Raw genomic sequence first — 12,846 nt, forward strand, 5'->3', positions numbered from 1 at the left:
GGACAGATTGGTAACAGACTACAATAAAACTGGACTCAAGACAATAGATTTCTAAAGACTAAGTAAATCAGATAAAGGTGATAACCTCAAAATATCACATCCTAGTTGCAAAATTATTTGAAGACACTACTGAAAACCTTCCTAGCACAGTATTCGTCCTTCACTATGGAACAAGTATTTCTTCTATTATATTATTTTATATTATATTATATTATTTTCTTTTTTTAAGAAACAAACATCTGCAGTTGTTATACTGAACACATAATTGGTTGGAGTATACTCATTAAAAGAAAAAAATCCCTCATTTTTACTATATGATTCAATATTACAAATTATAATTAATTGTACTAAAGAATAAGTTGACACGCTTAGTTCTGTATTATGAAAGATTGCATAACACTGTCATCATTTCACGATATGAGTGTTAGTTTCATAAATGTAAAGACAAATATGCCTTCAATAATGTGGAAAACAAACAAACAAACAAAAAACTCCAATTTAATTGGTTGGTACATGAAGGTGTAAGAGTTCTTAACATAGCTCAAATGTTGTTCTTTCTTGACATATACATCTGTTCTTGATACAATTGCTCTAAATTATCATTAAACATTACTATAACTTTTTGAAATGCCACATTTACATTTTTTTTACTGAATTCAGCTTGCATATATATATATTCAGCATATTTAAATTTTTACACTGAATTATCATCAAAGAACAATATTTGTACTGACTTTTCGCTGCCAGCAAGCTATGCTGTCTTCATCAATTTAAGCAGCATATTTACCACAGGGTAGCTATACTCAGTATGTACCACACCTCAAAACAAACATTTTCAAGCAAAGAAAATGCTTAACATTCACAATCTAGTGAATCAAATCAACGAAACCATTCTGAAATCAAACAGTTTTTTATACCATAAAGGAAATGACACTTCTGCTTTGTCTGAAAATACACTGCTTATTTGTTGTTGGCTTGAAATACAATTTTCAGAAGTTGAGATCAACTACTGTCTCAGCTAGTGAAATAGTAATGCTATGGAGACTAAAGTTTTTCACTTGACCTTTTTCAGCTGTAACACACGCCTTAAAACAGTAATGCATTCAATCTGTCAGGAACTAAAACTATTCTCAAGGAGAGCTGTGCTAAGTACAAAGCATCATCTGCTAGAATTAAATTACTGTATTTGAGCTTTATCTTACTTTTAAAAGTACTACAATAAATGTTAATAGCTATTTTCCCCTCAGTATTAAGAGAAGAGAGGGGCAGAAAGGTGTAATAAATATTCTGAAAGAGCATACAACTTCTGGCCTGGAATGTAAGATATGTTACTTATTTAGACATACTGACTGTAATAAACTGCTACTTACAGGTTCTTCTACAGCAAGTAAAAAGACACAGAAAACATAAGTAGTAAAATACAAGCACCTAAACCTACCTCATTGTAAGGAATTTGGTAAGAGATGTACACAACAGATCATGAGGAAAAAATAAACTGAAGTTTCTTCAGTGAAGCCAACAAATTTTGTTAATCTTCCTTCAGGCAAGTATCAGCATTTCCATATACAATCTTCATTATTTCATTAAAACTTTATTGAATATAGCACCAGTAGCAGACAGTAACAACAGAAGGTAAGTGGAACAATGATGTTCAGCCAGAGGGAGCAGGATAACTAAGGTGCTGCTGAAGAATTTTTTCTCAAAAGTCATAAATTAACTGTTCAACTTTTAAAATAACACCCTAATCTGAAATTTCTGTGAAAGAAGAAAAATGTGCAGTTCTTAGCATCACTGTACGTTTCCTTCTTTTATGCACAGATTCAAAGAATCACAAAATCACAGAACCACAAAACTAACCACCCTGCTAAAGTAGGCTCCCTACAGGAGGTTGCAAAGGAAAGTATCCAGGCAGGTTTTAAATATCTCCAGAGACAATAATAAATAATAAATAAATAAATATCTCCAGACACTATAATGATCAAAACTAATTTCTTTATATGTGTTCTGATTGCAAATTAAAGCAAAAAAATAAATACCTGGTGACCAGCCATTATTTGCTTCAGCACATTTTCATAACATACTTCATCCATATGATTCAGCTGCTGCACCTACAAAGTAAACATTATGCCTTATATGCCATATATATGTTCTATTTCATGTAAAGCAAATAATAGTGACCCGATAAAAAAAATGTACTGTGCAATGAAATTTACACTATACTGATCTTCAGTAGTAACAATAGCTTATTATTATTAATAATAATTCACAAATAGATCACGAAAATAAGCAGACAAAATACAAAAAAGGGCAGTGGATAAAAGTTTACATGACTTGGTTATTTCATTCAGTGATTAAAGGGAGGTAATCCAGCTCTGTTCTTTATGTGTTCCATAGATAAGAAATCATAGCACTACTGGATATTGATGGAATAATCCATTCAATACACAACCAAACTTAAAATACTTTCATTTTGTACTACATAAATGCAGCTTTTACACGCAGATCTTAATGTCCATGCAATTACTAATTCCTAGCTTTTTGTCAAGAAAAAAGAACTTTGCTCACAGATGAGTCAGACATGGGAAAAAGTGGGAGTACCATGTACAGAAGTTGCAATTATGGATAAATAAAATGCTTCAGATTCTGTTATCTGGAATAGCTGAAAGTTGTAAAAACATAGCTTCAAGAGCTTTAGTGGGAATGAGGGAATGTTCATATTTGCCATAACACATGAATAATAGTAAAAACATTGGAAAGATGGCAGTGTGTGCAAGAGACAAATAGCCAGTCCAGCTGGTCTGAAAATGAAAGGTTAGCATTTCAAATAATTATTTTTCAAATAAAGAGTGAAAATTATTATGGAGAAGTGTAAAAGGGCAGTGTATAAACATACATAAGGACGTACATATATACAAACACAACTTCGCACATTCTTTCCATTTACGTGTAAAGAGGAAAACATACATATACAGGAAAAACTAACAACTCCAGATATATCCAGATTAATAATATCCAGATTACTTAATTAGCTAGCATCAGACAGAAAGTCTTTTTTAATTAAAAGAAATGGATTGGATGGTGCATATATCTGACATTAATTGATCTTCAACTGAAGAAGGCAAATTTTAGCCTTGGTTCCATATGCTGCCACAATTTCAAAATAACAAGTTTTAAGAACTTCCTTGGCTAATTTCTATGCATAATAAATACACCGGAAGATATACAAAATGTGTTCTGCGTATCTAATCCAGATGAGGGAGAAACCATCATTACAAGTCTCAATTAAGAATACATAACTAAAATATGGATGAGCTGACATCATAAACAGCCACAGTGTTACATGTATTCAACAGACTTAAAAAGAGTAAATCCTATATAACTGAAATGCCAAGTCACCAAAGCAAATGTTCAGCTGAGCTTTCATAGACATCTTAAATCATGCCCTGAAGAAAAGCTTTAGTGCTAGCCTAAGTATCTTACAGTATCTCTAGTATCTTCAGTGAGAAACATTAGCATCTAAAGCAAGAACTTCCCTCCACTGAGTTTTGCAAGGCTGATAGGGACTCTTCCAGATGCCCAGATTACCACGGAGAAGTGGTCTAGATGCCAGCAGCAGCTCAGAGAGATTTGAAAGCTTTTGCCACAACTTGAATGAAGAAGGTGTCCTGTCATACCTTCACACTGTGATAGACAGTCTTTTTATTGGAATCCAGAACTAAATAAGTATGCCTAACTTCAGCATGAATTGTTCACAGAAGTATTTTGGAAACGTATCAAATTCCTGTATACTAAAAGCCTGAGAAAATATGCTATGTCCACTTGAAATACCTAAAATGGCTATGATTAAGAGGCTGCTGTTATTGCTGTTGAAGAAGACTTGCCTGCAGTTTGCCTGTGAGTTGACAAGTCATTCATTTGCTTGAAATTCTTGGGGAGGTTTTTCAGAAAGCTAAAAGCTGTAGCAAAGCATCTACCTAAAGGAACAAATAATCTCCATGAAGAAGCTAGCTGCCCATGGTTGGGTAGGCATATGCTCTGCTGGGTGAAACACTGGCTGGATGGCTGGGCCCAAAGAGTTGTAGTCAATGTGGTCAAATCCAGTTGGCGGCCAGTCACAAGTGGTATCCCTCAGGGCTCGGTATTGTGGCCACTCCTGTTCAACATCTTTATCAGTGATTTCGATGAGGGGATTGAGTGCACCTCCAGTAAGTTTGCAGATGATACCAAACTGGAAGTGAGTGTTGATCTGAAGATAGAAAGGCATTACAGAGGAACCTGGATAGACTGGATAGATGGTCCAAGGTAAACTGTACGAGTTTCAATAGGGCCAAGTGTCGGGTCCTGCATTTTGGTCACAACAAACCCAGGCAACCCTACAGGCCTTGGGAGGAGTGGATGGAAAGCAACCTGACAGAAAGGGACATTGGTAAGTAACTGATGGATAGTTGGCTAAATATGAGCCAGCAATGTGCCCAGGGGGCCAAGAAGTCCAATGGCATCCTGGCTTGTATCACGAATGGTGTGGTGAGGAGGACTAGGGAAGTAATCCTCCTCCTGTACTCGGCACTGGTGAGGCCCCATCTTGAGTACTGTGTTCAGTTTGTGGCATCTCAATACAGAAATGACATTGAGGTGCTGGAGCAAGTCCTAAGAGTGGCAACAAAGCTTGTGAAGAATTTGGAAAATATGCCCAATGAGGAGTAACCAAAGGAACTGGCGCAGTTTAGTCTGGGGAAGAGGAGGCTGAGGTGAGACATTATTGTTCTCTTCAAAGACCTGAAAGATGACTGCAGTGAGAGCGAGGTTGGCCTCTTCTCACTGGTGACAGGTGACAAGATGAGGGGAATCGGCCTCAAGTTGAACCAGGGTAAGATTAGGTTGGATATCAGGAAAAACATCTTTACAGAAAGGGTTGTTAAGTACTGGAATAGGATCCCCAGGGAGATGGTTGAGTCACCATCCCTGGATGTGTTTAAAAACCATTTGGATGTGGTGCTCAGGGACATGATTTAGCAGAGGGTTGTTAGAGTTAGGGTAGTATGGTCAGGTTGTGGTTGGAGTCAATGATCTTTAAGGTCTTTTCCAACCTGAGCAATTCTATGATTCTATGATTCTAACTCCTTGCTATTTATCAGTATGGATATAGACATAGTATTAATTGGATCTGTTGGTGTTCTGTGAGACCTGTTCTTAATTCTGTGTGTTCTTACACTGCTTTCTTCCTCCCTGATAGATCAAAAGAATATTGATATAAGCAATCATTTGGCAGGTTGAGTATTAATGCTATTCTGTACGGAAGTCTTTGTAAAAGAGTCTTAATACCTCTACTTTTTGTTTGTTACAAAGTACATTAACTTGACCACAAAATGTATTGTACTATATGAAATCCAGAATGGCATTCTTCAGGAAAACAAAAAGACAAACTCTTGGTTTCTGGCATTACTAAAACAGTTGTTTTTTAAAAGAACTACTACCTCCTAATTATAATGTTAATTAATACTATGGGTTTTTTTCCTTTTAAGAAAAATCTTTTTAAATCATATAGGATCATTTGTATATTACTCTGATTGTATATTACCCTGATTTTTAAATCAGAGATCTTTCTAAAGTCTTTATCTTTTTCTTACCATCCAGTGGAAACAAAAAAATAGACAAATAAGTATTAGGAAAAGTTTGAAGAAAGGCAACAGCAAATAATAGTGAGGGTACTTGAAACATTAATGAAAGTTAAAATATGCAAATCATGGCAAGCACCATATGGTAAATTGTTCTTGCGTGTATAGACTTGAAATGGTTCCCTGTAGTCATAAAGTGAAGTTTCTTCTCTGCATTGCAGATAGAATGAACTACTTAACTTGTAAGAAAAGCAATATTCATTTTTACAAAAATAAGTAAACACTATCATTGATTAAGCTATGAAATTACCTTTTGAATAAAGATGTTTTTATTTCTATTAAACTAAAAGCATCGCAGAATAAGATTTTCCAAAACACTGAGCTGTAAAATATTTATACCTCTCTAAGTTACTTAAGCTTTAATTATTGGCTAATGAGAAGCATACGAAAACTTTGCAAAATCAATTTATAGATAGGTGTTTGTACCAATTTCTGTATTTTAAGAAGAAGTATAATTTAAGTGTGAAGTGGCACTGCATCTAATTGACCTATAACTTTTAATAAGAATATTATACCTACATGGCCTTGATGCTTCCCAAAATGAGCAAGAGCACAAAGAAGCTCATTTAGGGTCTACTGTAATGTGTTTTCTATCAAACATGTATGCTAATGCTTTAGGACACTAAGGTTTTCACATCCCTTATATCCCACTAATGTTAAATTAATGCTTCTCCCATCATACATATCAAGATTTCATAAATGAATATTTTTTTCTTCTAGCATTCTAGTGATTATTCCAACAGGCATCCTTACTGGCGTAATTTCCAGCAAAATGGAAAACTGAAATGAGAAAGGCAGAATAATCAGCTTTTGCAGTGACTCTGCTGTTGAGGGTGATGATTTCTACTTAATCAAGCAAAACTTATTAGGGAAGAGAAGACAATGCACAGTTAGATACCATTATATCTAGCTACAATAATGTATATGCAAGGACTGCAAACTGAGGAAACCAGATTCTTTAAGCTTGTCTCAAATAGGTGCATCTTTACACAGAACCAAGTGGAGTATAAAAAAAAAAAAGTATCCCACTACACATATATAGGTGAAGTACAATCAAAACAAACAGTAAACCTTTCTTTGGCATTCTTTACCTTATTAGTTGTCTTAATTCCTATAAAGGTTTGTCCCAGTGGTACAGGTCGAAAACGGCTATCGAAGTAGAATAGTCCAATGTAGGGATTGACATGTAGAAACGTAGCAACGTCAAGATAATTGGGTAATGTAGCTGAAAGGCCCAAAATCCTAATCATGCTTTGTGTAGATTCAACCTATTAAACAAACAAAAAAAAATTTGTAAATGATCTGAGTGTTACAAACCAAGAAATCAAGCACAGTAAGAGTATTAAAATATCACTTAAAAATTAACAGCAAAGTAGTATTTAACACTATATATTAAAAGTGAACAATAAATGTAAACCAGTGATTATCCCATACTGAAGAAACCGGAACACTGTGTAACTCTATCAAATCTTGCTTATTCATCTGCAAAATATTCATCAAGGAAAATATACTCTTGTCCTGAAAACAGTGAGTAGTCATTAAGTGACACAAAGAAACAAGAATAGTAAAACAGGCTTTGATAAGAAGGGATTGTACAATTTATAAGCAAAACTAGAACAAATAACTGAGCATCATTTCTTCCTTAGTTGAATTCTCACACTTGTAAATAGAAAGAATAAAAAAGCCTATGTTCCTCAATCTTGGCTTTTGCTTAGTTCTCTTAGGTAATCTATCCTGATTCATCACTATCTGCATTTCTCTATTATGTATCAGTACTTCTGCAGAACTGAAGATACCAAGAAGTCACTAAGAGACTTTTTTTTTTGGTATATTTTTCAAATGTTCCAAATGCTTGTTACATGCCTTTCCATTTGATAAAGGCAATAAATGGTTACTTACAATTAAATACTGTGTTCCATATAAAAGCTTGCACACTGCATGTTTCCAGATAACTTTCAAAACAAATGAAAAAAACCAAAACATTTGATTGAGCAAACTAAGCAGGAATTTTCCCATTTCCTTCTAGAGTATTAAAAGATGTGTAGACTGACTCACAATTTACTTACCAACAAAATTATTTAGGATCAAAGTTCACAGTAATTTTCATCAAAAGACGTCTATGGAGTATAACTGATGTCACAAACAAGGTTCTCAACTTGTCTCAAATGCAGATGAGTAAGGTTGATATCTTCCACCCAGCTATGCACTTTTCAAAACACTATGAAGTTTTCTTATTTTGAAACAAAAAAATGCTCAAAGTGAAAGGAAGTCTTGTGGACTTCCTTTGAAATATAAAAATTAGAAGTTTTCAATAAAGATTATTATGAAGTATATGAAGGTCATTCTTAAGGAAGATATAGAAATCATACCATAATACAGACGTTGGGAACAGTAAGCGCACCAAAATCACAAACCAAATCCTCAAAGACATCATCTCTTCCCCACTCCTCCAAGTCTACAGATGTTAAACAAGCCAGCATGCTGCCCAATAATGAACAGATCTCAAAGCAAAAAATCAGAATGCTCAAACTGTGGATGCAAGCAACTAAACACAGAATATCTACTGACTGACACAGAAGAGCAGCTTTGCAAAGGAAAGCTCGTGTACAACAAGTCATAGTTGCAGATTCAAATTCCAAGAGCAGACAGGTGAGAAACCAGGTTCGAGAGGGTGGTAAATAAGGAAGTTCATAAAGAAGCATTTCTAGAAATACAATTTCCTATGTATCTTTGTGCAGGTGGATTACATGATGACCTAAGTACTACAGCCAATGACTAAGTACTAGTCAATCTCGATTACACAGTTTTGGGGTGGTGTGTGTGTGCACACTCTCACAGGGCGGCTTCTCACACTTCCGTATTTCTCTTATAGCTAGGAGCATTTCTTCTATTCCTTTTCTAAATGATTTTCCCTGAGGTATTGCCATCTCAGCTGCTGAGGACAGCCATGCCCTGCAGTGCAGCTTTTGGTGTCCTCTGTAACTGGCTGTACAGAGGCTGTAATTGCGTCTGGTATGAGGCAGCCCAAGCCTCTGCACAGAAGAGTCCAGCATCTCCAACCCTTGACAGTGCCCAGATGTGGACACGTCATGCAAATATTTAGTTTTCTTAATGCATAAGCACTTTTTTAACTTGAATCTAAAAATAGTAACCACTTGCTCATATATTTAATTATCCTATACTTCGTTCACTGTCACCTGGTAATCAAATACTTTAATCTGAAAGTGTAACAGAGCTTCAATCTACAACATGTTATCCGATTTTGATAAATGTAATATATTTTAAAACTCCTAAGACCCTTAAAAAATTATGTTCCATCAGGAAGCAGGAAATCATTTCCAGTTTTCAAACAATTAACAAGAATTTTGCACAAGAACCATGGAATTATGAATTTTTACAGCAATTAACTATTCAGAGTTTCCTTTCAAAATGTAAACAACATCCAAAGAACAGTTATGGTTTACTGAGACTTCTCCCTTTTAAAAATGTGTAAACAGAAACCATTTAACTTCAGTGATGTGGCAGATGGCACTGTGGGGTCAGGGAGCTGATGAGAAGCCCGAATTCTAACTGCTCCTGCAAACTGTAGCAGACAAGTAAAACATGCAAGAGCAATTAAAGTTACTAATATGTATAATGCACCTGTAAACAAATATACTTTATACTGTGCCTGCACATATATTTTTGTCTATGTATTTGTAATGCCCGCCTGCTTTTTCTAGTAAGTCTAAAATTTGCAAATTATTTTTTCTATTTTTAAGTTAAGCTACAAAAATCAAATCAGAATGATTTGGAAAAAAGAAGAAAACACATAATAAAGTATATCTTACTCTATTTAAATATAAAAATTAACAAAACATTAATATAAAGACTATCAGTAAGCTAATTTCATTCAAAATTAAATGTGGTGCTTTTCCTCTATTCACCAGTAACATAAAACATTTCAATTTGCAGTAATTTTTCAGTACTCTCGCTGAGGAATTTTGAGCTTTCAATTTCCAAAAGTGCATAATACATATAAAGCAAAACAGGAGTCTGGTAACAGCAGTTATTTGTTCCACAGGTTTTGGTTAGGCTTGTAAGCTTCTCTCGAGATTAGGCAAGTTTGCATCTTTCATCATTGAAGGAGGTCAGTAGATCAATAGTAACTACTACAATAAAGACAATCTCTGCCAAATTTACCTGAAACAAAGTGAGACTGGCTATCTGAAGAAGTGATATTATGCAAGAAATCAGAGTTGCCAGAGAGTCTCAGAATTGCCTGCCTGCCTTGTCAGCCTTTAAATATAGTAACTACATAAAACTTGACTTATTAATGACAAACTTGTATATGAAATTCCCATCCTTAACTACTTTTACATGACTTCCATGTTGAAGCAGTACTGTTAAGACTATAAAGAGATTCAGAGGCTTTATTAAAAACAAGTCTATAACTGAGTGTTTCGAAGTGCAATGAAATTCCATCAATGAAAAAGATATGTATATCCTAAACGTCAATTATTTTATGCTCACACATAATTCAAACTGCAAAGTAGAACTAGAGTCTTTGTGAACGCATATGAAGTTTTTGACATTTCTTTGTTCTTTTAATTATAAAGGGCGATTAACAATAACAGTAACCAAAACTGTGTTAAACATAAAAGTCAGGAAAACATTATTACCTGACTCTGTAAAAATAACAGATTTTGGTTTCTCTGTGATTGTGAGTCTTATTTACTTTTATGTTATTAAATAAGCACTACAGAGATTTTATTCTTCATAATGGCTTTTTGAATGTTAACATTTTTAGAACACAGGGCTCTGTGCCTACCGAGCAACTACTCTTCAGATTTCTCCTGTAAGACCAAGTGTTAAAATGTTTTGTGTATCTTCTGTGCATTTACAAAGCGCAAGAGGGCATTTTGTAATTATAGCACATTCAAACATTTTTAGCGCACTGGATCCCTCATTACTTGGTCCTAGAAGCCCCAGTTAAAGAACATGCCTAATATACAAGAAAGCATTTTTCCTGAAATTGGAGTAAAAGTTACTGAAAATACATTTGGGATGACGAAGTTTTTTCTATATATATTCCCTATAGATTATTGGTGATATTCAGCTAAACATATTTTCTTCACAACTGGCACATAATCTCAAACGTTTAAGTCATCATATGTGCTTAATTGTCTCAGAAAAAATATGCAACTACCAATTAAAATTTACAAGGCTTTCTCTGGAAAACTGAACTGTCACAGTGTTTACATATCATATTATTTGAAAGCTTTACTATATTTCACTGATTTGATATTACACTGAAAATAAGAAACAGAAATTGCCATAAGTACATTTAATTGATATTTAATTAGTATATCTAATTGAGAAGAATTCACTGTAGCATGTGGAGAATTGACAGCATGTTCACCATTCATGTTCACAAAATGCTGCTATCACACCATGAAATTCCATGTATACAGAAAAAATAAACAGAAGATAGCTACCCAGTACTCATTTCCACACTCTAACTTTATCTGAATTTACACTGTAAATGATAAAGGATGAGATATAGGAAGAGCCTCTCTGGATTGTAAATTGATCACAGCAGGATCATTTTCCTCCTAATAGGTTTTAAGATTTCCACATCATCTCATTACATTGCAGCCACCACCTGAGAGCATACAGAGTACGAAGAGATACTCTTATCTGACTTCTAATTTTTTCCCGAACTTTATGATCTTGGCAGTCTTCCCATTTCCATGTATAAAAATTTCACATTCACAGAATGAATTGCAATCAGGCTGGAAAGCACATCTCTGATTGTTCAACTCAAGCAAAGAAATAAGTGAAGCAGATAAGTTTACATATTCTAATCTTTGCAGAATTGTCCACTAGAAATTAACCTTATATTCAGATAACTCAGAATCACTTCAACACGCCCCCAGCAGTCAGTCCCTATGCCCTCAAGAGTGAGCATAGCTATGGAGGATCCTCTTGCATCCCTCTAAGGAAACCTGCATCCACTGTTCCCTTTTTTTCCCCTCAAGTTCCTGTATACTGATGCATACAGCATGAGGAATAAACAGGAAGAATTAGAGTTCTGTATGCAGTGGTAAGGCACTGATTTCAGTGCGATAACAGAGACATGGTGAGATAGCTCACATGAATGGGACACTGTCATGGATGGCTATATACTATCACCTTTGAAAGGTCATGAAGAACATAAGAACTGTCTGAGGACTGGAGGAAAGCATGTGTCTTTAAAAAAAGGCAAGAGAAGTACAATCCAGGCAACTGTAGGCCAGTCAGCCTTGTCTCCATCCCCCCTGGGAAGGTGATAAAACAACATATTCTGGATGTCATCTCCAAGCAAGTGGAAGAAAAGATATTTTTCAGGAATAGTCAACATGGATTCACCAAAAGGAAATCATATTGACTAAGCTGGTAGCCTTCTATGATGTCATCACCAGCTGGGTATATGAGGAAAGAGCAGTGGATGTTATTTATCTTGACTTCAGTGAGGCTTTACCACAACATACTTGTAATGAAATTTAGTAAGTGTGGGGTAGGTAAGTTTGCAATGAGGCAGACTGAGAACTGGCAAGACTGAGAGGGTTGCGATCTGTGGCACAGTGTTGTTGGAGGCCTGTAGTGCTCTCTGGGGGTCAGTACTGGGTCCGGTCTTGTCTCAAATCTTCATCAGTGACCTAGATGAATGGACAGAATGCACCCCCAGCAAATTTGCTGTTCATATAAATGTAGGAGGAGTGACTTATGCACCAGAAGGCTGTGCTGCCATTCAGTGAGACCTGGATAGGCTGGAGAGTTGGGCATAGAGAGGCCTGATGAGGTTCAATGAAGGCAAGTGCATAGCTCTGCACCTAAGGAGGCATAACTGCATCAGTACAGAGTAAGGGCTGACCTGCTGGAGAGAACCTCTGCAAAGGACCTCAGTGCCCTGGTGGATAACAGGTTGACCATGAATCAGCAGTGTGCTGTTGTGACCAAGAAGGCCAATGGTATCCTGGGGTGTATTAAAGTGAGAGTAGCCAGCAAGTTGAAGGAGGTGATCCTTCCCCTCTACTCTGCTGTGATGAGGCCATATCTGTAGTACGTGTCCAGTTCTGTGTTCCCCAGTTCATGAAAAACACGGAACTTCTAGGGAGAGATCAGCAGAGAGCTACAAAGATGATGACGG

General features: G+C 35.6%; 1 protein-coding gene across 3 annotated transcripts in view; it reads right to left on the minus strand.

Moving 5' to 3' along the window:
* ASCC3 (activating signal cointegrator 1 complex subunit 3) overlaps positions 1-12,846 on the minus strand; it is a 256,841-nt gene that overhangs the window by 145,273 nt on the left and 98,722 nt on the right. For all 3 annotated transcript variants that reach the window (XM_042812582.1, XM_042812567.1, XM_042812576.1), the window contains exons 12-13: positions 6,767-6,943; positions 2,037-2,108 (exon numbers count right to left, since the gene is read on the minus strand). In XM_042812582.1, coding sequence (XP_042668516.1) covers positions 2,037-2,108; positions 6,767-6,943 — 249 coding nt within the window. The remainder of the gene's footprint in view (positions 1-2,036; positions 2,109-6,766; positions 6,944-12,846) is intronic.

This window comes from Centrocercus urophasianus, unplaced genomic scaffold (assembly GCF_019232065.1).
Source record: "Centrocercus urophasianus isolate 14NV4802_14NV808 unplaced genomic scaffold, USGS_Curo_1.0 seq_10, whole genome shotgun sequence".
Taxonomy (NCBI): Eukaryota; Metazoa; Chordata; class Aves; order Galliformes; family Phasianidae; genus Centrocercus; species Centrocercus urophasianus.